The sequence below is a fragment of the Rhagoletis pomonella genome, unplaced genomic scaffold, assembly GCF_013731165.1.
Source record: "Rhagoletis pomonella isolate Grant_MI unplaced genomic scaffold, Rhpom_1.0 Rhpom_scaffold_00001, whole genome shotgun sequence".
NCBI classification, from domain to species: domain Eukaryota; kingdom Metazoa; phylum Arthropoda; class Insecta; order Diptera; family Tephritidae; genus Rhagoletis; species Rhagoletis pomonella.
Genome location: NW_023458555.1, coordinates 3535599 through 3562595, shown reverse-complemented (window position 1 = coordinate 3562595; position 26997 = coordinate 3535599). Strand labels below are relative to the sequence as shown.

Below are 26997 nucleotides of genomic sequence, written 5' to 3'. Positions count from 1 at the left end.
GGGCAAAACTGGTAACACAAAAGTGGAATACCGTCAAGCGCCAGGTGATTTATGTTTGATTAATGGGTAAGGGGGTGTGCGGGTGTCGGGGTGTGGGGTGGGGTACGTTACTTACTTGAATTATCTGCCGCGCATGTGTAATTCCCCGAGTCCCGGTGCAGCACGCGCGATATCACCAAATTGCTCGTCTTCATTTGCTGCTCCGATACGACGCGTATACCGCCGCGCGTTGAATCGTTAATTAATTCGCTGTCCTTGTACCACATCATGTGCGTGTAGGGCCCGGGCGCTTGCGGTGCGATGCACGTCAAATTAATGTCGCTGCCACTTTGTATGAAGAGTTCGCGATTCGAGAGGATTTGCGCCTTCGATGCTGCATATGCGCACGTGTGTGTGTGTGTGTGTGTGTGTGCATCGGCATCATCAGCAAACCAGCCAGCCAGGTGGCACAAATGGAGCATCCAACGCGCAGACCATTCACCCATCCAGTTTATTTATTTGGTATAAGTGCGTGACGGTGAAGTAGCGAGTGTAGGCGATTCGTTGGTTTTATGATTATTTGCGTTTGCGTTTGTTTTTATTTTTATTGTTGGAGTATAGATGTTGTACGCATTTACCAATACCGGTAACATTGCAGAGGCGTTTACATTGGCATTGCATTTCATTGCCGTAATCAGCGTTAATTGCGAAAAATGCAAAAAAAAATAAAATAGAGAGAACAAAATGGCGTGAGTTAGGGAATTGTAATGTTGTAAAAACGAATAAGAAGAAGTGAATAACCTTTTGTGTGGTTAGTCACATGATAGGCGGTAAGTGAGCACTAATTGAGAGGGATTTATCTTCGTTCTCGGTTAATTAGTGCCATTCTGCTGAATTATCACTTTTAGCCAAATACTTAGTGGAAGGGAATTTAGGTGTGCCTCTAACAGTCACACACAAAGCGCTTCGCCGACGCCCTTAAGCACTGCATATGCCTTCCTATTAATTAACTTACCGAAGCATTCAACAACTGGGCACTCACTTATGCTAAGTATTGTCAAATAATTAAATATTCATTACATTTCGTTAGTTCGTTACTGCGAAATGTTAATTCTGTGTTCACTGTTGCTTCTCTAGTAATAACGCTGTGAAAAGTGACTTAGTACAAGTGGGTGCTCTGAGCGAACAATTCCCGAAACTATGTTTAAAATTTGTCTAAGATCGTGAAATTTTCATATGAATTGAAAAATTTTAATCTATAAGATTTACTAAGCATGTGCGGTTGCTAAGACGGATTTAGAATGCAATACATAATACGTATTATTATGCTGCTGCACTTACCGTCAATTTTTGTTTTCGCACTGAGTGTGGGGAGACGGAAATTGCTGACGGCAGAGATTTGAGCACTTGTGTCTTTTCAATGCCACCATTACCTTTGTTGCAGAGAATGTTAGAATAGGTGTAGGCGAAGGTGTTGAGGACAAAACTCATGTCTCCTTCAATCTCAGAAGGTATAATTAGTTTTTTGCTCTTGCTGAGCTGATGGGACTGCAGACAACCTGTTGGACCACTGACTGGTCACTTCATGTGGCACAAACACCTGACTGTGATAGACGTACATGAAAACTCCATTTTCCCATCCTGCCTTGCAGAGGATCAGATGGTGGAACAATTTCTGTGCTTCTGTCCCGCCTTTGCAAGAATTATGTGTGAGACAGTTGGCCGAGATGTGTTGAGAAACGAACACCTGAGCTCTTTGACACCCAACAATCTCAATCTATTCTAAAATCGTGCAGATTTAAAAGAGATTAAAAGGGGCATGCAAACAGTACAATGGACAACATGTAGACTGAGTGTTGTTTTCCGCACGCACTGTGAAATTGAAAATAAAAGAGTACCTTAACATTTTTTACTTTCAAAGTAGGCGCATAACATAGAATAATTTCAAATAATAAATATACAAAATTTTCCAAAACTTGTGTTCATTTTTATTACTTTTAATATTTCAAGGTAATGTTTCTTTTTAATGGAACTCACTATCACTCCTTAAAGAAACGAAAAATGTATGAAACTATAACAATTTTAATATAACAGCAAATTCAATTTTTCCTAATTCTAGGAAAATTCAGGAGGCCATTGGCTGCGTTAGCATAAAGCTTAGAGACTCGGTTCCACTGAATGTTGAGAGCATTGGGAGCGGATCCTCTGCCGGAGGAAGGAGAGAAAGGAAAACTCTGGCTTATATCCGACTATGAATATGCCGCACGATGAAGATGTGGAGCCATCTCAAACGCTGCTAGGGAGCGCTCTAGGAGAAGCTAAGCGAAGGAAAGCTGGTATTAATGCAGGGTCAAACTCGCCTTATTCAGTTTGGGAAAGCTCGGACAAAAACTCGCAAGGTAAGCCACTTTTTGAGTTTATCTTAAGGGAAGGCTTACTTATTTCTAAAAGGGGATATTCCTTTAGTAACACTCCTTTTCAGATCACAGCATCCAATTCTTTTTAAACGAAACGCGTGCTCTAAGCAAATCCTTCTGGAATCTGAGGAGTACGAAGCGGGATTTGTACTGCACGAATCTACGCCAAGCACTCCCTGATGCGCCAGCAGTAAACTCGGTGCAGTCGGCGGATTTGCTAGATGAGCTTGTCGAAGCTTTCAGCTCTGCGTGCAGAGAGGCTCTTGAGAAAGCGAATCCGCTTTGGTGGACGGGGGAGCTTTTTGAGTTACAATTTCTTGGAAAGTTTATAAGGTTGGACGAGGAATCTACAAGTCCGAGATCAGAAAGACGAAAAGAGTTTCGTGGAAGACATTCTGCGAAGAGGTACAAGGCTGTCATTAATCCTCTAAATTTAAGCGAATTCTCGTTCTGGTGGGTTACTTGAGGGATGAGACAGGACACTGCACTATGAGTAGCGGGCTGTCACTGGACTTGCTCCTTGCAATTCTTCCTCAGAGGAAATTTCCTTAAGGAAAGTGCGCGGTGACTGCGCTGTTTTTTCTGACCTTCAAATTTCTAGATCCTGATGGCTTCATACCTGCGCACCTGCAAAAATCTATGAAGGTGTTGCGCCGTTGGCTCCCGCTTATCATGGGGCCATGGTGGTGTGCATTCCAAAGGCCGGAAGGAGCTGTCATGTTGCCCCTAAAGACTTCAGGTTATTCAGTCCCTTATCTCTTGTACCGAAAACATTGGAGAGGTTAGTTGACCTGCAGTTTAGGAGCGTGACTTCTCGAGATCGCCTACCAAGAGTTCAGCATGCTTATTGTAAAGGAATATCCGAAGAAACTGGCCTACACACAATTATGAGGTGGATAGTGGAAGCCTTGTTGGATAAGCTTGGGGTTGGTGTCAGTCTCATTCGGCTGATCCAAAACTTGCTACGTGAAATAACTGCCATGAGCATATGTGGCATTGAGTTTTTAAGTAAATAATTAAAACTATTCTCTCAAAACTATATGAGTACAGTCAAATTGGAATAGAAATCTATTTTCTGTGAGGCTAGTCACAAGGAATGTACATAAAACTTGATTTTTTGAACTCAGAAATTTCGAAAACAAGTATAGTCGATATTATTTCTCTACATTTTAGGGCCTCAAGAGTACGGAGTTCTTCACAACAAGTACTCCTATAGATAATTCATTGGCGATACTCACTCACAACCATCAGCTTGTACGCCTGACTGATTTTCGGCTCTGTTGACACCTGGCACTCGTAGATGCCAGCGTCACGCGGCTGCACCGACACCACCTTCAGCACCCACTCGTCCGAGTTGTCGATGTGTCGCGCCAGGAAGCGCTGATCATTCGTATACGTCATGATGCCAATGGTGAGAATGTGCAGGTCTCGCTTGCGTATCCACGAAACGGCGCGATCACCAAGATTTCGCACACGGCAGTGCATGCGGGCTGTGGTGCCGACGGCCGCGATCACTTCGCGTTCGGTGGTGTTTTCAAATTGCGGCTCAACGCTGCTGCCGACGCCTTCGAAACTGTCCACGATGGCATTAGAGAGTTCGAGCTGTGAAAGAGATGCCAGCGATGCGGATGAAGACGATGACAACGACGAGAGTGATGTAGTGGATGGCAGCTGTGCTGCTAGTGACATCGATTCCAAAAACTGCTGAGGCAGCTGATGCCCACTGGGTGTGAGTGTATGTAATGGTGGCGGCGCCATCGTCGGCGGCGTATGGTGATGATGTGGCGGATGTCTTGTCGTACCCTCGAATGCTGCAATGAGAAGTATGGAGGTAGAGTTGAAAATTTTTAAAAATTCGCTTGATTTTCTAACAAATTTATGTATTTAGAACCACACCATAATTTTAATAAATATCGCAAGTGGAATAACTTTTCTATATCTATTATTAAAGGTGCGATATGTGTAACCATGGCAACAAATTAAAAGTAAATGCTACCCATTTCCAATTACTTGTTACTTAGCAAATACCCAACTTAACCACCTCATTTTGTCAACGCTCACGTTTTTTCAACAATCCATTATCCTTGATTTTAGCAAATTAACCAGAAAAAAATTATTTGGCTTACTTAGCTGTTGGTAGGCAATTCGAGCCGACGTGCTTTGTTTGCCAATTACCAATTGATTTTTATTGTCGGCTTGTTGTTATCATTGCCCAATAAACCCAATAAACCGTCATCAGGTTAGTAAGTGTGTGCCAGCAAAAGTCCATCTTATTGTCAGAGCAATGTTGTTGCCTTCGATTGTTATGAAAGTATTGGTATATATGTATGTATGTATTTTCTATTTCTTCCGCCAGAACAATCACCGTTGGGATTCGGCGAAGTCAGCAAAAAGCACATCAACCGCATATACATATATATGTACATTCATACATACAAATACTGTCTAGAAAAACATCGTTGTTTTCTGATTCGTTAAATATGGGTTACTTAAAGAATTATGAATGGGTAAACACAACGAAGGTCTAGGATAACATTGAAAATTTCCCTGCATGTGGGTGGAATTGTGAGTTTTATTATTTATGGAAAGAACTTAAATTAAAGCAAATCGCATTAAATTTAATCGTTTTTAGTTGGGATTTAGTAAGTTTTCCTTCCCTTGAAAATGTGTTCGTAGTGACAATATATTTATCTCTCTTCCAAAAAAAAAAAAAACACGTAAACACCAATCGCATCAGGTCCTTTAATTTTTGTTTGGCTCAAACGCTGAAATGTTTTCCAAAATATCGTTTGTCCCTTTGAAAGCGTGATAATTTATATGTCGCTTGGAGTTTTTACAAATATCAGGATAAATTCGAACAAAACAAACTCTCCTGACAGAAGTATATCGAAACTATTTATTTGAATCTCAATTAATATTATTTTTTGGAAACCAAAATCCAAGATGGTTTTCCACACTCTCAAAATGCTTATTTGTGTACAAAACTAGATTTAATTTTAATATATTTTTAAACGGATTTAAAACGGCTGAACAAAGCACTCTTCCGAGTCCTATGCAATTTCTTCCCTTAAGGAAGTGTCACACGATTGGGCATTTGCCCAAAATTTGGTGAAAATGGTGTCCCGATCATGTGAATGTACACATATTTTCCTTTATCCCAATCACAACAAACAATATGTACAAATTCAATAGAAGTTCGCTGTATTGCACCAATCGTGTGACTACAAAAAAATTTTCGTCAAAATTTTTTATTTTGAAAAAAAAAAATTCCTTCTCAACAGATTTCTATTTTTCATCTGTCAGTGGGAAACTTATATCGACTACCAGTGTTTGCAATCAATGATCTGATGAAATGGACGTCGTGAGGCTATTCTTCTCAAAAACAAATTTTTTGAGAATCTCCTTGATTTTCCACCTGTATAAAAAGGGTATTTGCTTTGGAAGTGTAGACCTTAAAATTTATGTAAACAAAATAAAAATGACTATAAACATCTGTTTGTACAGCCAGTAAATAGTTGAAAAAGTGTACAAGACAAATAGACAAATTAGGAGCCCGTAGCAAACTTATCATGTCGTGGCTGCCTGGTGATGAGAGCTTTGATGGTAACGAAAGAGGTGATACTCTCGCACAATTCGTAGACCAATGCAGCCTCTATGGCCTTAAGTCTTTTACGGTTCATCCAAATTAAAACCGGCAGAGCTCTCAAGGAGAAGGGAGGATTCTCAGTTAGCAACCTAAGGGATTTGAAACTTCCTCTCATGAAGTCTCCGAGTGGACGCTTAATCTTAGATGGTGGGGTCTAAAAACTATAATTGGATACCTGACAAGACATAGTACGCTAAGGCACTACTTTTATAAAACCAGTGTGCTGCCACCTTAACCTCAGTAGCCATAGTCACATATACCTTGGAGAGCCATTTATGTCTCCATTCAGAAACCTGAACATGGCACCTTGCAAAGTTCTTAACTTTATAAACTGCCTGGAGTGATTCCTTAAAGGTTCGCAAAATGGACCTAGCTGATTCGCTGCGCTAGTATGCTCTAACAACTATAAAATAATCCCAGATAAAATAATCTAAACCCATTAAATCGTACAGTAGCTAATCAGCACTTCCATTTAGAAGTTTGTAAATTTGCCCAATTTGTAAACTGGAATGGCCAACCAAACTGCTGGAACTGACCGCAAAGCTTTTCTTCGCCTAACTTTTCATTCAGAAACGGACAATAGAGAAAAGAGCGGAGCAAGTGGATCATCAAATTTAGAGCTTAAATGAAATTATTGCTCAATTAGTGATGAGTTGATCAACGATTACAACTGATGAGTGATGAATGCTAGATACGCAAAAGAGGCAGAACGCTATTTTATGAGGAGTAATATTTCGAGTGGCATTGGAGCTTGAGGTAAATATAGCGGCGAAAAACTCGAGCTATATTAAACATAAATTAAGCGCTCTGCTTTTTTTAACTCACAAGGAAATCGAAATTGATTGCACTTGAATTGATTGTGGTGAGGAGGAAGATGGAAGCTTTATTCCTCAGTGAGGAATTTTTACGATATCTGTCTTAAAACACACTACTAAAAAAAATTATAGGAGATTTTAGAAAATGCAAATTAAAACTAAATAGAGAGAATGTCTGATCCGTATGCCGGCATAACTGAAAAATTTTGTTTAAGCCCGTGAACCAAACCAGAAAATAGCAAAACTAATATATCGCGCTGTCTTTCAGTATTACATGAGAATCGTAGCTTCCAGAAATTTTTACAAAAGATATCTGAAAACAAGAATGTTACCCAAAGCTTAATTTTTTAAATTCTCAATACGACCGAAATGCAGACTGTCAAAAATCACCGAAAATTTTTTTTTTTTTTAATATTGTATTATCTGCGTACATTGGTAGGTAAGACTCGTGAAACCCCATTTTTATTCACGCCAACGTAAACTTCTGTCGAGTCTCCCGTGGACCGCTGGAGGTCCACCTGGACCACATGGAAAACTTTGGGCGCTTTTAGTGACCTCTAAATATTTTTTGATGTCAAAATAAAAAATAAGGGTATATTTTTATTTCGGTATAGAACCAACCTAGGGAGTGAGAGCATTACAATTCCGACTTTACTTTTTCACATGCATTTTTGGACCACACTATTATACATACATACACACTCGTATGATCATGCTATTTCTATACATATAAGTGGTATTAATTCACGTGTAAAAACACAGTTGACTTAGCACAGCATAATTTATGCATCACTCCTGTTAAGCAAAACAATTTTACAGTTAAGCCGTTGAAGATAAATCTCTGAGGCTTCGTAGTGCATATGCAGTATTTGTGCGTCAAAATTTCAAATATACAAATCGATTTCTTACTTAAACTAAACAAATTTTATTTGGTGCATAGCGCTTAAAAAATTGGCTTAATTTCTTAACCCGATAAACCTACATTTATTTTTTTATTTGCAATTGTTAACCTACTCTTGAACTACACATACATATGTATGTGCCTACTATGTCGGTAAAAGCATAACATAAAGGACACTCGTACTTAGCGATTTGTCAAGACCATTCATCAGTCATAAATATCCGCAGCCAATTGTAATAAGTAATCGACAACATGCCCAAAATTCAATAAATTAAGGAATTACAAGTCTTTAACAGCCTAAAATTATCGGCATTCCTGTTCGTTCTTCCATTGTGTTGCATATATAAATTTATGGACTTGGCTTCCATTTGTTTTTCAAAAGCTTCATAAATATATAGATAGTCTCATGGGCACACATTTCAATATGTATTCCAATACCAAACGCAAGTGAGTTTCTTCATTCTGGTGCATACTTCCTTTTCGCTTTGCCAGCAATTTATCACAATCGTTCGTTCGTTGATTGTATGGTTTACTTTTGTACACAAGAAGATAATAATGTTTGTAAACAGTTCACACAGTTTCTCGTAAATAAGTAAATATGCACCCTGCGAGGAAAATCTCATTTTGTAAACATAAAACGGAGTAAATAATCACAAAAACTGCTTTACTAATGTCTTTTTCTCTACAGGGTATCTATTTTACCAGTTTCCCATACATATTCATCAATAACGAAATGATTATTTATTATCGGTGTTAAGTAAAATATCCCCTGCAAACAACATTTCATACACAGGGCATGTACAACATGTGCGGGTATGTTCATTAGACTGATTCAAAAAAAAATCTAGTAATTTTTTTTTTAATACCTACGGAGGGATGTAAAAGGGTGCCTGTTAAAAGTTCAATCCTTAATATTAAATTTGTTTTTAACTTTGGAATTGGGTTTCTCGTCTTTTAATTATGACACTGAAAAGTGCGATAAATATTTAAGTACGAAATTAGACGCCCTACATTTTTTGATAAACTTACTAGTTTAACGGTTATCCGAACTTAAAATAAAATTAATGTCATTACTATAGTTTCTTTCTTCTATTCCAGGTAAAATAATCAGAGTTATTTTTAACTATCCAAAAACGAATTTAAATTTAAAAATTTAATTTGTAAAGTTTAATAACAGCCGGTTTCACAAGCAATTTAAATGGAAAATGAGTTTAAATTTTCTGTCGATTTCTATATAAAATTCAAAAATTTGATATAATTTTTCACTTAAATTGTGTTCGCGAAATTGGCTATAGGTCTTGCAAAATTAATTTCACTAAAACCCTCATTTCGGGAAAAAATTAATTAAAATAGTTTCTATTGTATTCAGCTAGTTATGTTCGAAAGTTTGGTTTATCAGCTCTAGACTAAAAATTATTTTAATAACAGTGAGTAACAATTTGCAGCATTATTGGAAAAATGTTTCAATATTTAATAACAATTTTAATTATTTTAACTAAAATAGGAGAAAACACTGTAATATTGACATCAATTTATTTTTAAGTTTGAATAACCGTTAAACCAGTGGGTTTTATCAAAAAATGCTTTGGGGCCTTTTTGTAGAGTTTTCAGTTCGATAGTTCATAGACGAGAAAACAAGTTCCAAAGTTGAAGACATTTGTTTCAAAGTGATTTTTATTGGGAAACCCCGCACAGTATACAGTAAACCAACCATTGACAATATGCTTATTTGAAAATTAACACATGAAATATTGTGCATGTAGTATAAAATTTTTTTGTCATTAACCCATAGGCAACGACTAGTACCCACAAATATTTGTTGATATATTTAACATGTAAATTTGAACAGCAAAATTCGTAATAATAGTACAAAAATACTGTTAATCACTACATGGGCGGTGGGCGTGGTTATTGACAGCTTTCGCCAAAATTGAATACTAACCTAAATTATACCAAAGGCAACAATTCAACTCGTCATTCTGAATATTTTTATAAATATGTATGTATTAGGGCTGGGACTATCCGCATATTTAAATATCCGGATATCCATGCGGATTATCCGTTGACACGAATAAAATCCGGATAGTATGGATATTCGGTTAATATTCGCTTGTGCAATTATTCGGATTTACGAAGAAATCGTAACGTTTACGTTGAAATACAAAAACGGTTTGTAATGTAAAAATTATTAGCTTAGGTTGAAAGGACCGAAGAGCATATCTTTCCTTACTTACAGGTCAGGAATAATAACACTGGGATAACATGTGGTATTTCTTATTTCCCCATGTGAGATATCTAAATGTATTGCAAGGTTTGCCAAGAGAGCGCAATCTTCTTTTAAAATCCGGCTGATCCACAGGAAGAAAAAGTTTTCCCATTCAAACAGGGTCATTAAGTACCTACCATGTTCTTTTAAGTTCGTCACACTTCTTCTTGATATAGCGATGACTCGTTGATGTGTCTAGGACACCTGTGGCGCTTAAAAAATTTTGCGCTTCTTTGTACCCGTTAATCCAAGTCATAAGATAAAGACACATTCTCTATATATCTCGACTCCAGCGCCATCTGTCGACAGAATTTATTCAGAAATATATTTTATGATGCAGACTATCTGACATTGTTCGGGGTAAACAAATGAAAATATAAAACAGGTAGAAAACTTCTCAGTTTACCATAAATTAAAGAAGACATAAACTACTTTTCTTGTTTAATTTAAGCCGTCCTTATGAACAATACTTGAAAAGAATTCGACATATAATCATACGTCAAAGCAAAGTCTCAGAGAATCTAAAGACTTTTAAATTAAAAGGTCTGTTGGAATAAGTAGGACTACTTAGAGAAACACATCTCCTCCTTTGCCACATCCAGTAATTATTATTGCTGCAGTGGAACATTGAAGGCAACGAGGTAGCGGACGAATTGGCGAAGGTGGGAGTCTTATTGAAGGAATGAGAGGCTTTTGCACCAGGATGCTCCCTCGGAGTCATTCAAAGAGAAATTCGTTTTCGTTTCGTTTCTTGGACTGGCAAGGTAGAGGTTATCGGATATATACAGACCTGCAAACTAGCGAAGGAACTCTAGCCCGACTATAATAGAGCTCAGAGCAAACATGGAGCAAGAATTGGGCTCCTAAGAAGCGCTGCTACAAACCACCAAGCAGTGCTCATGTTAAATACAAGTTTTTTCAAATTGGTTTTTTGCATTATTTTATTTATGTAATATAAATATATTTACGAGCATCATAATGTTCGAGTACCCTTATGTCCAAAAAATATGGTTCTATATAATCGCACGCAACTGTATAGACAAAGAAATGTGTGCTTGTAGGCATATGCAACAAATAAACCATGAAAATTGTTTGTGCCATAAGAGTAAAATCTCTTTCCCTTTGTTCGCAATCATTCACTTCCAATGTTTTTTGCTTTTATTTTTGGTTAGCTTATGCCAGGTTTATGTCTGATCACTTTTATTGATCAGATTATTATTAACCCTTTGTGAACTGCATATTAATGTAATAATGGATAAATGTGCATATGTAGCACACAATTGACTTTTGGTAAGCCTGAGTATAAGTTATTATTAACGGGAGGAAATTTTTGCTTTGCATTCATTTGTTCTTCAAAGCAAACCTTTGTTTATCTACGTATCATGAAAAACATTTCAACAGCACATTATCCAAATAAAATTTGGGCAAAAGCAGAACTATGTATGTGAAGATTTAAATAAACAATTTTTTCTAGAGAACTTGATTAAATTAAAAGTTGGCCTGTAGATGTGCCATAAGATTTTTCTTTTTTGTTAAAGCATTGTCAAAACTGAATGCAATTATTTAATAGGTTGAATTAATGATTACAATATGAGCATCAATCAAAATGCTTTTGAAAAGGCCTAATTTCTTACATACCTATATGCAGAAGGGTTGCCACCTATTTAGAATGTGAAGTTCAACATGGATTAAGGGAATTAGGTAAATTAAATATGTATCACAACAACGGTAACAGAAGAAAGAGGTTTAAGCTGGTTTTAGCTTAGAAATATTTTTAACCAGGTTGCCACCATACATAAACATATACACAAATATATAAGCAAAACTTCCAAAATAAAAATACTACTTAGTAAAAAACTCTCAGTTCGATATGCATATTGGATGTCGAGGTAATTTTCGAACGTTCGCCAAAATGTATAGAGGGTTCCCATTCGTAAGCTAAAATACCGTAATTTAAAATACATATAAAAGAATAAAAAAAAACATATTTTTACGCATATTTTTTACATATTCCATTAAAGGTTGTAGGCACACTTTTTTTTAAATTTTCCTATTGTTCTCTACTATATATGAAAATAAAAACAAGCCAAACCGCCATTTGATTTGAAACATTTATTCTTGATTTTTTTTTACATGAAGAGCCTACGCATTGCTATGCTTTGATTAAATGTGTAATATTAAATTTGACTAATTGTTTTTAGTGTAGAAATTATCTTTACAAAAATACCAATTTTTCGATTTTTTCGCCTAATAGCTGAAATACAATGCCGGCGAACGGAGATCTCACCACAGCACCATACGCACTGTCAAAATTTTAATACCCGCGAGCAAGGTACATTGAACAGGTAGTATCAGTAGAGCAGCTGATTTGATTTATTTTCAAATTATTTGGTCTCGAAAATGTCAAATATTTTTAATTTTTTCTCACGAAAATTATAAGTTGTTAAAATCCATTTGCTTGTGAAACCTTTTTCCATACAAAACAAGCGATTGAATAGCAGCTTTTGGAACGTTCGCCCAACTCGGCAGCACGACCGCTGATTACTGGGCCTTGCAAAGGATGGATCAATGCTTCGAGAAGCAAACAAATTTACTTGCATCAATTTTTATTTTTTCCAATTTCAATTTTTTATTTTTTATAATTTTTTGTATTTCACATGGCACGCTTTGATTTAGAAGAAAAAATTCAGAACATTTTTTGACACTTTCGATACCAGAAGCAACAACAAAATACACGCAAATGTTGTTTTTGCTTTACTGATACTACCTGTTTAATGTGCCTTGCCCGCAAGCATATGAAATTGAACACAGCCAAAGCGAAATGCGAAATTCGCTCGGCGGCGCTTCATGGCGATAGATTTATTTCTATCGACCTGCTGGGCGATGACAGCTGTACGTGCCCCAGGTGGCCGGTCTTTGTTTTTGATTTCAAAGTAAACCGAATTATTTTTGTTGTTTGGAAAATATAGTTAGTTGTGGATTCGTTAAATCCGGCTTGAAATAAAATAATTTATAATTTCTCTTTGTTTTACATTTATATTTGTTATCATTTCATAATTTCTAAATAAGGTTTAGGTTTTCCGAAATATGCTCACCCCAATTATAAAGGCGACCAAATGATATCAGCTTTTTTCGCTACCGCTCTAATGGTGTTTAAGTTGGCGAAATAGCTGGGCGAACGGTGAACGACAGCATCGCCCAATTCGGCGAAGTTTTTTTAATTCGCCGGTATTATATTTCAAGTATAAGGCTAAGGCCACGCAATGAACGGCAAAGCGGTGAGCAGCATATGATACACTATCGAAGTGGCCACGCAATGAGCGACCTGTAAGCGGCATTTCTTAATGGGTGGACGGCGCCGTTCAAGAATAAATGCCGCTCATCGCTCACCCGCTCATTGCGTGGCCTTGGCCTAAGGGGGACGTGTGCGGCGCACCCGCACCTATTATTTCTACTCCCCAAAGCAGCATCGAAAGTAAGTTAATTAATTCCGAGAAATTATTATGGCTTTATGTCTATTTTCCTCGATTGTTTATCAAGTTTGTGTATAATTCTCTTATTGTTTCCTATTACAGTAAAGATTTGGGTGGGAAGATTGGGTGCGCGAATGCCTAAAATGCAGCTTATTGTGACCTAGAACTGTGCTGGATAACCATTTAAGCGAAATAATCAAAAACACATTTCTTAGAATTAGCTGGAAAACCTAAACATAACACAAATTATGTATACAAAAACAACTCCATTTTATATTTATATATTTATAATTAAGGAACAGCAATAAATAACTGTTACTCTGACACAAATGCAAAGATGAGATATGGTTTAAGATATAAATCATATTTATGTGCACATACATGCTTACATATTTAGGCTTTATTATGATAAATGAAAATTAATTTATTAAATATGAGTAACGCACTTGAATGCACTTAAGTATACACAAATAATTACGTACATAAATAGAAGAAACACAAATCCAAATTTTAGATTGCTATAATTCAATACATTTTAATGCTTAGGTGGACATGACCCTCCAGACAAGCTTTCGAATTAGGAAAATCTTACATGTGAACACTTAAGCAATATAAAAATTGAGCTTGCAGTTTAAAGGGAGCAAAAGCAGCGCATCTAATAAAACTTTTGTTCAAAACCAATTTCTGACACGTCAATACTTGCAAAAAATATCGTGTCAAGTAATTTAAAATAGTATAGATATAGTTTTCGCATCACAGCCGCATCATACGCATAAACTTTTCCAATTTCACTTTTTAACGGATTTGGTGCATGGAAGACAAAAGAATGTGCATGTCAGCCGAGAATTCTGGGTGAGTAGAAGTTTTAGAAGAACAATGGATAAACAATTCTGTGGGGAAATATGCAGCGACCCTCAATAAATACAAAAAAAAAAAACTGCACCAAAGTTTTTGAGAAATTTCATAACTGTGGATTTATTGCAAAGCAGCTTGTATCGAATTTGAGTAGTTTAACTAAACTACTGACTCGCTTGCCTGCTTTCAGGACTATTAGTTGTGGCCTAATTGTGAACACTTGCATTTCTTTTTCTACCTTTTTCAACCTAATTGTGTATGTAAATATGTACATATGAGTGAAAAAATCAAATTAAAAGAAATCAAATAAAAATAAATACCAACGAAGTTTTATAACGTTTTCTTTTCGCGATACAGATGTTGCTTCATTTATATATGACAACAAAGAAAAGAACAAAAATATGCCAAACTGAAAACCTATGATTTCACTAACTATTAGGGCTGTGCGATTATTCGATTACTCGAGCAAGTTGGTTAATCAATTATTCGGTTAATCAATTACTTGAGTAATCAAGATTTTGATTACTCAAAACAATGATTAATCGAGTTACTTGAAATATGATTACTCAAAAAAATAAATTTGCTCGTTAAAAGAGTTTACTTTGGAAAATGCCTATTTGCTTTTTTACATTCTGTATATGAAAAAATTGTTCGTTTTAATTTTTGAAAACAGAAACGTTGTTTTCAAAATATCAAGGAACTTTAACTACTTTATACACATGTAAAGAGTTGAAATGTTGATTACTCATTTTACTTGAAATGTTGATTAATCATAAAGCAAATTACTCAAATATTTTTATTTTTGGTTAATCAAAAATCTTGATTACTCGAGTAACTGAACTTTTGAGTAATCATAATTTCCAACTAATCGAATAATTGAGTTATTTACTTTATGATTAATTAAAATTTTGAGTAATCAATTAATCGCACAGCCCTACTAACTATGTATTCACAACTTATCTAATTAAATTTAAAAAATGTATGCATCCATAGATACATATAAAGAACAATTCTTAGAAACGAGCAATCGAAATCTGCTGACCAACGCCAGCCGGAGTGCAACATGTGGAGAAATGAACAAACAACATAAAGAAAATGCGGAGAAAAGTATATGCAAAATTAGACAACACTGGCACAGGGCAGGGGCATATTATGTTGTGCCAAATGAAATGGAAGTGGAAGGGCATATGTGTGTAACACCCACTTTTCAGCTTTAAAGAAGGAAGCGAAGTAGATAAGCCACTGTAGCGGTGGAAGGATACTACAGCAAATAGTATCATCAACTCTAAGCGCACCCACACTAAGACTTCCCAGACTTCCACTTAAACCCAGGCACACACAAAAAATCGCCTACGTAAATTTTGGATGTTGGTAGACCACAAACCGCAAATTTTTCACTCCTATAAGACACGGCGTTGGCTCAGCTGTCGCATAAATAAACCGCTGAAATTTTACAAATAAAATATTTACACATGCCCGCACTTCCGTCAGTAAACAAATGAAGATGTATTCGCAGCTAAGTACATAGACGCACTTAAGCAAACACACATTACAAAAGTATAAATGCGCAGTGCTTTTCGAGTTAGCAAGCGGGTGTTGGCGCCAGCAGCTTTGTCAAAATCATAACCAAAAGATTGGCTTGAGCAGCAACGCGCAGCGAATCTGAAAGCGTTGAATTAGCAAACGCAGATTTTATACGAGGCTATGAAGAATTGCGTTTGTATCTTGGCGGCACTGATTTAATGCGGTGTAATGTGTGGCCTACTACAGGCGTGGTTGATTAGTTCGAAGTGCGTGCTACAACTCGGCAGTTCCAGTGTTCGATTCCTGGTCCCAGATAACGACAGACTTTCGAGCGCATTTCTGCGGTGAAAAATTTCTCATAAAAACACCCTGCCATCCGGAAACCGTGGTTCGCACCACTTTTGCGCAACATTCAGACGCGCACCATAAATTTGAGGAGAAGCTCGGCCACCAAATATTTAAGTGCCAATATTCATATTTATTTTTATAGTATTTTCTTGGAATTTTTGGAAATGCTTTGCATGTAATTTCGCAGCAATTTTAAGTCTCTAGTAGGGAGAGGGTAGGTGATAAAATTGAAATTTATTACGTACATACATATGTATGTACGCATGTAGTATCAGCACGTGTCACCTCCTACTACTACATACAGATTTCTTCGCACGCAGGGAATTTTTCTTAAGATATTTAATTATGCATTCGAATTTCGTTTTTCATATTAACGTATACTATGTATGTATGTATGCACAGTGGCGTAGTGAAGGAGTTGTTTGGGGTAAGGTAACCCCGCTCCCTCTTTCCTTATATTTTTAATATACACTTAAAAGCCAAATGCTTGTGTATGCTGATTTTTTAAAATAGCAAATTCACCAAAAAAGGTTGGAAAAAAATCAAATTTTACCTTAATTCTCATTTCTTATGTATGTGTACTACTTTACCGGCGGGAGCAAGTACGTATGTCGAAGTAAGTAACATTGTACCAACTCCTCAGACTTCTAAAATTGAACGTGAATTGGGTACAAGCAGGTGGGATGCAATAACACCATTCGATGTAAAACCGCAATGGCTCTGTTGGAAATAAACAATGATTTCGTTATGGCCCGCATATTTTTTGCAGATATACAATTATTCCCTCACCTTTTTTGTGACTTTTTCATTTTAGTTACTATTGTATTAAGTACAAATTTGCATATCGTCATTTAAAGTACAAAAAAATTTACGAATAATTTATCAAGAAAACACAGAGTTGGACGGTATTTGTAAAGAAATTCTATCAAGATTTTTATCAAGTAATAGCTTCCATTGCATTCTGTGTCAATATTTATAAAACAAAAAGCTCTACGACTTCCACATTAGTGGAACTGATTTCATTGTCACATATGACAAATATGAAATTAAACGCGAAAAAGCTTTTGATTGCCGTAGCCGAGTAGGTAGAGAAGTCGACTATAATTCCGTGTGTCGTAGGTTCAAATGCCGGCACATGGAGTATTTAATTGTTAGAAAAAATTTTATTAATATACAAAATTTATACATTTCACATGAAATTTTTAATTTGTCAATAGCATTTTCAATCTTGATAATTTATCAAGAAATAGATTTTGATTTCTGTGCTAGAATACCAATTCTTGATAAATAATAAAAAATTTACAAATTATAAAGATTTTCAATTTATCAAGTGCACAGAATCGGGCTGTCAATCTCGATAATTTATCAAGAAAAGAGCTTTTGATTTTTAATTTATCAAGTACACAGAATCTGTATACATATGTACATACGTACAGCATATATGCTATTTATGTCACCTTAATGGTTTACCGCATTCAGTAACTGATGTTATATATGATTTGTATGTAAATCACCATAAATCGTTATCTTTCTGTAATTTTAATTAATCATTAGATTTTCTTAGATTACCACTGCAGAGCGTATTATTAATATTCAAATATGTCATTAACTGTGCCCCAAATCTCCAAACTTACTCTGCTGAATGAGTAATTACCCTGCAGCAAAATTTAGAGACAGTCTGCAAAAACGCTAGTTCTGCCCTACAAATTTCCGAACTGTCTCTGAACTATTACAAAAGGAATGCGGAGCTGGACGGTTGAAACTCATACTAATATGTTGCTAGTTGTGCTGTCATCAATGTTACTCATTCTGGTCATGTGAAAGCTGACTAAAGATGCACAATTCTACTATACTATATATATATTTTTTTTATCTTCTTAGACCCTAAAACTAATAACAAACTGTTTTCGATTATTTAATATGTAATTCCCTAAATAGTTTATAGGGTAACTGCTAAAATATTTCCAAAAAAGTCGTTATTGGTAACATTAATGTCATTTTTATACATATATACGTACGTATAAAATTGAATGCAAAAGTTGTTTCTAACAGCGGTCGCTCCTCGAAAGGCAATGACAAACCTCCGAGTGTATTTCTGCCTTGAAAAAGATTCCCATTAAAACCATTTACCGTTCGGATGTGGTGTTAAATTGTAGATCCCTACGTTTGTGTTATAATTTCAAAGCATACATTGTATTTGTTTTTCAAAGACTTTTATTTTTTAACCGCATGAAGAAAGGAACGGGTACAAAACTTTGTTTGTCTTGAAAGACGATTACTATGCATTTTTATTACCAACACGATGAAACAAAATTTTTTTTTCGCATTGCTTTACAGCAGAAAGAGAACCAAGTTTTCGTTTTGTTTTGTCAAACAAATGAGGGCGTTTTACTTTTTTAATGCCTTTATGCTATAAACAGCAAATGCCTGACCAAAATCGAGAGTAATCATTAAATTCGCGGGCAGGTCGCAACTATTTAAAATTTAAAGACCAAGTCAAAATGTTTACCTACATAAATTGCGGATACTTTACATAATTTGCAAACCCAAGTTGTACATATTAAAGAAATGTTTGAAATGTGCTTAATCCTGGGGTTGTGTACTCTGTTATGCACCTTTCGTTAGCCTCTGTGATGAGAAATACATACTGTTTCCTATTTATTTAGGCTTTACATAGTGGCCAATGAATTTTGGGATTACTTCGCATACCAAATTCTATGCGAATCCCGAGTTACGAGTATTATTCCTAGTATTTCGGATAAATGCAACACATTTAATTGTACTTTAACTGACAGCTACTACCGCCTGAGTTATATTTTAAATTGTTTAATTGTTAGCTAAAAATTCGTGACGCGTGAAATACTTTTTTCTGGGAATAGGTAGCCGCAAATATCTTGTAAAAGGCTGCACAATTCGTTTTAAATAAACAATATATATTTCGTTTTTATTAGCATTTAAAAAATATGGTTAAGATTTTGTGAAAATTCGTTTATTAAGGAAAAATTAGTTTAGCAAAGGACCGGAAATTTTCAGGGTATGCCTTATGAAAATAAGAGTTTTACTGCGAACAAAATATTTTTTTTTTTTTGATGTTTTCATACATTCATATATATTTGCTATAACCAAAAGTCTTCTTTCATTGTTCTGGAACGCTTGAAAACACCTTTTTTTAATTTTTTGCAACTACATATTAACTAAACATATTCGGCTTTATTCATATTAAATAAAATAGGTTCTAAGAGCTTTATAAAGTGAAATTTTCATAAAAACTTTTAATTTATAAAGCGGTTAAAGTCTTCTTTATTTATTTTTTTTTTTGTTTAATCTTTTAAGAATTCGGTTGAATACCGAATTTAGTTCCGTCAATATTTAGGTTTTTACCAGGGCGCCACGCATTTTTCATGAGCAAGCGAGCGCACGATTTATCAACGCTTTGTTGTGCATTAATTGAACTTCGTTTTTTTTTTCGCCAAGCAAGCTTATCAATCGCCACGGCGATCTATTTGCCCTATAAGAAATGTGTGACGCGTGACAAAAACTCAAATGTTCGCGGAATTAAATATGTGGAAAAACGAAATTTCTTTCATAAAACAATTAGAAAACTTAAAAGCACTTTTCTTTATAAAAAAAAAGTATATCTAAAAGCGTTTGTTGCCATCAAAAAACTTATTTCCATAAAGCTCTTTCATTTTTCACTACACCCTACTAATCATTTGGTAAACTGGTTTTTCCTAAAGTAACTTTCAAAGAAACCTTATCAAAATCTATAAAAGTTTTTTATGATTTACGACTTGTGTAACCATTTACAAGATGTTTAGAACTACCTATTTTCAAGAAAAAAAAAAAGTGATACGCGTCACGACCTCTCAGGCGGTTCTAAAGCTGTTTCATATGATTTTACGATGAAATTAGAAACATAAATAGTCCATAAGAAATTATCCTAGTTATCTTAAATAATACAACTTATATGTCTAAATTTTTATTTATTTATAAAATGACTAAAACGCAGGATATTTATAGAAATAGGTATATTCGCATATTCATACCAGTTTCACGATTAAATCTGGGAATAATAAGGGTTTGCATGCTTTTGAGACATTTTGGTATTCAATAAGCTGTTCCAAGTCTCTTGTCCCAAAAAAACACCCAAGGACCCAAAAATAGATTTATGGAAAAAAACGCGAAAAATATTTGTATAACAACACTTTTATTAGGTAGTAAACCGAAATACCTCAGTATTTTAAAAACTAAAAAAAAAATATTTTCAAAACTATCAAATCTAGAATTAAATAAAAATTAATAAATTAGAAAAGCAAGAAAATAATTCCCTGTTCAAGAATTGAAATGACATACCTGCTTATTTTTCTCCACTTGCAGCATGCTATCAGCTAACTGTCTCTGTTTGTTTTCACCACACCAATTTGGTGAACTTTTTGCGACTTTCCCTTTCTGAATACCCAAATCGTCTCAGGTAAAAAAAAAATAGTCACTTACTTATAGTCTCAAATATATGGGGCGTATTATGTATGGGAACTGATTTACTAAAATTCTCGTCACGTCTCATGGTCGGCTACTGAGCCTGGTAGCAAATTTTCTGTTTCTGTTTCCCGCTTATGACGATTTTGTTATTTGTTTACATAAATTGTCAAACACATTGGAGCAAATTTGCCAATTACTTCGAAATGTCACAAAAGTAAACTTCGGATGATGTCTTTTTTATACTGAGATTAATCGCCATACATAATGAAAATTACAATACTGGTAGCCATGGCTACTGGACCAAGCAAATAGACACCAGTCGACATACATAAAAACTAGGGCCATTAGTGAAATCTCTACGCAAAAATTTCAAATTTTTTCGATTCGTACGAAAACAACTAATAACCAGTGTTGAGGAAGGCATATATCACGACGTTTAATATTATTAAAGATTTTAATAAATGCAGCATTTTCGTTTGCTGAAAATCGTAAAAAATGGCTTTTAAGTTTTTAGTTAGTAATGCTAACAAAAAAAATAAAAATATTGAAATAACTTAAAATATCAAAGACACAATGGTAAATTAACTCCAGAGCATATTCAATACTTTATTTTTGCTCTTAATTGGGTCCAACAGTGATTCGTTTCTTGCAATGTTGCTTAGTAGAGTAAAACAGAAAAAAAATTCAAAGCAACAAATTCGCTTTTTAAGGTTTAATTCACACGAAAAATATAGATTCTGACAGGGATTTTGACACGCATGAATACATTTATTTGTGTTTTTTCTTAATATGACTTTCTTTCAACAATTGAGCGGTATCTTAAAGTATTCAAGAGTGTGCTAGACTAAAGGTTGAGGCAAGAGTGAAATTTGCTCGCAATCCAACTTTTGGCCAGTTGTCGCGGTTTTGTACTTTAAATGCCGGCATATATGTTTGCATTCAGAATTTCGGCGATTTAAATCGCGGCACACACATTCACACTGCGTTTATAATCGTTACTTATTTGTTTGTTTTGTTGCTGCCACAGCTAAGGTAAATATACATACATATTGGTTTCAGATTGTATACCGGAGAGATTAAATGTGATTGCTCTTGACTAAACAGGTACCGGCAATTACTGCTATTTGTTTATAAACATATACCGTTATAAACCCGTAACATACCGTAGTAAACAGTACATATGTATGCTTCTAATTAGTTAAAGCAACTTAAATTAAGATTAGCCAAATTTCACTTACAATAAATATAAGTATGTAAATCAAATAAATATGTATGTAGCTATTTATTTTATGAGCTCCGTAGCTACGAATTGAAAGAAGACTACTAAATACTCATACAATACCAACAAAAGCATGCGACTCTGGTAGTTTGTTCCAAAGTTTACAGTTTACTAACGAAAAATAAAATGGCATAACTAGGTTGGAGAAGCATGTATGTATGTATGTTTGGGTTACACTGGTTGTAAGCGCTTAACCAAAAGTTATTCAGGAAACTTTATAACTCCACAGACATAGCGTGCGGTATTTTTAAAGGCAACTTTTTATGACGATCTTGAGTTAAACTAACTTACTTACGCTTTTCTTATAGCTTTGATGAGCATGAAATGGTATTATAACTTTGGTCCAATATTTGTAAGTACCAGAATAAGAAGCGATAGACGCATTAAAATGTATACTTAAATGATCAGAACGTCGAGCTCAGTCGATTTAGCCATGTCCGTCTCTCCGTCTGTCTGTCTGTCTGTCTGCTGGTCATCTTTCCGAAAGCTACCGCTAAATGGTAAGCCGGGGTGTATCAGTTTTGAGTAAATTAGCGTCTTTAATTTCGAAAAATTTAAGATTCAAGAATTTCTGAAATTTACTGTTATATGAAAAGCGTTCGTTATTTTAGTCCGATTTCAACAATTTTCAACGATTTGCTTTTATGTGGCAAGCACAACAAAAGTACCAAGTTTGGTAGAAATTGGTAGAACAGTTACCAATATACATATATGTGATCATAAGTGGGCGGTGCCACGCCCATTTTCCAAAATTTTACCATAAACTTATTTCTTAGTAAAGAATTGTTTCAAGCATCAATTTTTAATAAAGTGGCTTTAATATTTACTGACTTATCGAAGATTTCGTATTTCTCTAAATTACGGTTATATGGGAGGTAGGCGTGGTTATTGTCCGATTTTAAAAATTTTCAGCCATTTGGTATATTGTACTAATGCCAACAACTGTGCTTGGAAGAAATTGGTGCAGCGGTTACCAAGTTATATACATACATGTAACCATAAGTGGGCGTGGCTAGGCCCATTTTCCAAAAATTTATAGTATTCTTATTTTTCGTCTGATATTTATTGTAAATATCAATTTTGAGTAAATAATCTTCAGTAGTTACTAAAATATCCCAGTTTTCGTATTTCTGAAAATTACCGTTATATGGGAGGTAGGCATGGTTATTGTCCGATTTCGTCCATTTTCAATACCCTCCGTCCTACGCCCGAAAGAAGTGCTCATACCATATTTCGTTAAGATTTCTCGATTTTTACTCGAGTTATCGTGTGCACAGATGGACGTACAGACGGACGTTCAGACGGACGTTCAGACGGACGTTCAGACGGACGTTCAGACGGACGGACAGTCACCGCTTAATCGATTTCTCTTTTCATCCTGATCATTTATGTATACATTTGTCTATATCTATCTCGATTAGTTTTGCCTATTACAAACAACCCTTGTGCACAAGTGCGCTCGGGTATAAAAAATTTGAATTTGATATCCGGAAAAATGCGGAATATTAAGAAGCAGTTCTAAACGTATTTTAATATATATGTAAGTAAATACATTTGTATGTACACAAATGTACTTTTGCGCGAATAATGTACTCAGCTATGAAAAGCCTAAGCAGTCAGTAATCATTCTAGTTAATCAACTTATAGGAACCAATAAGTTCATTAATTCGTACATGGAATGACATTTTGTAGGCCATACATATTTATGTAACCATCTTAAAAATACCAGTTGCTATAATACCAGATAAAAGTCGAAGAAATTGAGCTGAAAGCAAATTGATAGTGTTCTATTTAGTTCACTATTAGTAGCTTCCCTTGCAGGGCAGTTGTATATGTATTAATACATCCAAACAAATATGCATACATACAGTGACTCATACAAGTGTTTCCATGCTGATGTTCACAGGATTTTCCGAGTAAATTTTTTTTTAATTTTTTTTTAAAAATATTGTTAATTTTTTTTTCTTATAAAAAAATGTTCACGCATGAAAAGAGCAAACTTCATACAAAATTTAGAAAATTTCGATGATTTTTCATTAAAATTAAAAAATTTTTAATATGAGTTTAGAAAACTTCTGGGTACGCAGTTTTACAGCTCATAAAATTTTAGTATAAAGAGTGCTTGTTAGAAGCAGCTAAGAATTCGCTTTGATTTGTAATATTTTCTTTTTCCTCCGATTTTTTTATACACCAAGTACAATTCATAAGTCAAGCATTGATTTTTTTAATTTTGGTAACGGTCTTTCGCATTTTATTCCATAGAAAATTCATGTTTTTTTTGGAAAAAAAGTAAAATACCGCCAGCAAAAAAAATATTAAAAATCAACGCGTTTTTTTTTTTTATAAAACAGCATACTCAAAAGTTTTCTAAAATTTCAAATTGAAGAGTTTGATATTTTATAGAAAGTTTGACATAAAAATATAAATGGTTCCGTTTAAAGCAGGAATAATCGATAAATACTTAAAAAAATAACAAAAAAAAGTCACTTGAAAAATATTTATCTATTGTGAATATTAAAAAAAAACCAACATATTCACGCTCGTTTGAGTTACTGTATGAATGTATGGTTAAAAAATTGTTGGTGTCGTGGCAAGCGGCCATGTGGTAGTGGCCGTAAGGAAAAGAAGGGCGCAGACAGCCGCCAGCTATTCCAACTCGCCGCTCATGCATACACAAAGTCACACATATGGTTGTACCCATTCAAACAGACACACCCAAGCATACACTCACACACACAGTACTCTTAGTTAAGTATTTGCACATACCTAGCGCGTCTATGTGGCTCCGCTCAACGGTTGTGGTTAATCCGAACACAAGCAGCATCATTACGTATTCCAGCAACATTTCATCCGAAATTCAGATATTTGTTTTCTTTTTGTTTTTTTTTTGTTTTTGGTGTTTGACTGTTTCTGCTATGCAAACAGCGTAGGGATATCGCAATTACCAAAATGACAAGGCAATAGCGATGACTACGAGGACGACAGCAGCAATGAGTTGGCGCGGCATTGACGTCCAAAGAATATTCACAAAATGAAAATGAACTCACAAAAAGAAAATCAATGCCAATGACTGCTGACTGCTGACTGCTAACTGCTGATGACAATTTTGCGTTTTTACATTGTTATTGTAGTTCAGCTGTTATCGGAAATTGTGTGTGGCTGGCGGCGCGTGATGACGACGCGTGAAGGCCGCGTCCCAACTCACCCGCGGCAGCAATCGGTTGCTGATGTTTGGCGACTGATCTCGAACGGATAGAATGAAGCTATGTTGTTGGTTTTGTTTTCGTTGTCGGTGAGCTCTTCGATTTGTTCCTCATTTATTTGAATGTGATTTTGCTGTTTTCGCAACACAGCCTAACACTCAGTGTGGCACAAATTGTTATTTGCAGCAATATGGCCTTCAGCACACACACACACCAACGAACACACACGGATGGACTTAGTTCTTGTTTACACACTTCGAAATTTTTACGTACAAGTTATAAAAAAGTAGGTGTCGTTATCGTTGTGCGGCTATTTTGTTGGAGGTTTTCTGGCACTTGGTCAAGTGAGCGACTCGTTGGGTGTTTTTCGATGTATCTTCTGGTTTTTTTTATTTTTATTTTATTTTTTTTTTTATTCGAGCAACAATTACTCGCTAGTTGGGGGCACCGCATAAAGCGCACATTCAATTAAGATAATTAAACGCAGAGTAGGCAAGTGCACACTCGACAACACTTGAAGCCACTCTACGGCAAACGCACGCACGTGACTCAATGGGCAAGGACACGTTTTATGGGATTGACGTAAAATGTCTGCGTTTTCATTGCATTGAGTGCCAATTGGGAATGATCTCTTTTAATTATGCACTTCACAGTTTGCTGGCGCTGAGGCGAATTTAGTTACTTGCTTTTTTTTATTAAGTTTTAGCTCCGCCATAACACAATTTTCACAATCAAAAATGACGCCTATTTATGTGCTGCCTTAAGCATTTCTTAGCGCTGACCACATCTCTTTATTATTTTAGATTTCCACGTGGTTCATTTAATTATACTCTCACAAATGCGACGAAGTAAAAATTTGGTGCGTTGCAGATTTAGTACATTTCAGTGGAAATTAAATTATCACACAGTTAAACAGAGAATCCTGATAGGAGTAGGCTGTGAACTTGCCACTTTTGTTTCACCAAATGTTTAAATGCTAGACACTAGTTAATTGCCTCTTCAACATTCTGTCAACATTTCGGTTCAAACTGTCAAGTTAAAAAACGTAACTTTTTTACTAAATACGCCACATATTTTTATTCTTCCTGATTTATTTACCAGGACTTCACCCTTGCCTCACTCACTAACTCCCTTCGTAGGCACATCACTTAAACATCAAAATCTTGATTTCACTTCTTTTTAGTTAACTTTTCCTCTCCTTTGTGTGTACGCAACACGGCCACTCAGCTAACTTTTCCGCGCTCGAAACACTTGAATGTCCTTTTGCAAGCACTTACACCGGACAACTAAATATATTAGAAGTGCACAATAAGGACTTAAGTTCAGCCAAACGAAAGGGCCGAGTGCATCACCTCAGTCTTTCACATGTTACTGAAAAGACTACTTGGTGACTGTAAAATTGTCAAACGAAGAGAGGTTTTCGTTTTCTTTTGGTGGCATACTGCGAGGCGCAGGCGCTTTCTTGCGTGAGTAAAGCTTTTGGAGTCACAAAATCAGTAAATCAGCTCGAAATGTGTGGAGCCAGAGAGTTGCAGCAGAAAATGTTCAGCAACATGTTGCAGCAACATCTTAGTATCAACGACAAGGTGATACTACTTACAAAGGCCTTATATTTCTAAAATAAAGGATGCATAAGTAGTACAACAATTTATTGGAGACGAGCTGGTAGTCTGTATAAATTTTGGTTCCTTTTATGTATATAAATTTCATCAATTACCAACTTTTGCGGTTTGAAAATTCGACTTTCATTGAATAATGTTTTGGCAGGAGGGAAGTATTATACGTGTTTAATTGTTTTAAGAAATATCTTGC

The 26997-nt window shown here is 35.4% G+C and overlaps 1 protein-coding gene across 1 annotated transcript in view; it reads right to left on the bottom strand.

Annotated features, from left to right (window-relative positions):
- LOC118736528 (hemicentin-1-like) overlaps positions 1 to 26516 on the bottom strand; it is a 187109-nt gene extending 160593 nt beyond the window's left edge. Inside the window, exons 1-3 of the mRNA XM_036466595.1 lie at positions 24749 to 26516; positions 3635 to 4207; positions 116 to 373 (exon numbers count right to left, since the gene is read on the bottom strand). Coding sequence (XP_036322488.1) covers positions 116 to 373; positions 3635 to 4207; positions 24749 to 24827 — 910 coding nt within the window. The 5' untranslated portion in view covers positions 24828 to 26516. The remainder of the gene's footprint in view (positions 1 to 115; positions 374 to 3634; positions 4208 to 24748) is intronic.
- Positions 26517 to 26997: the final 481 nt, after the last annotated feature.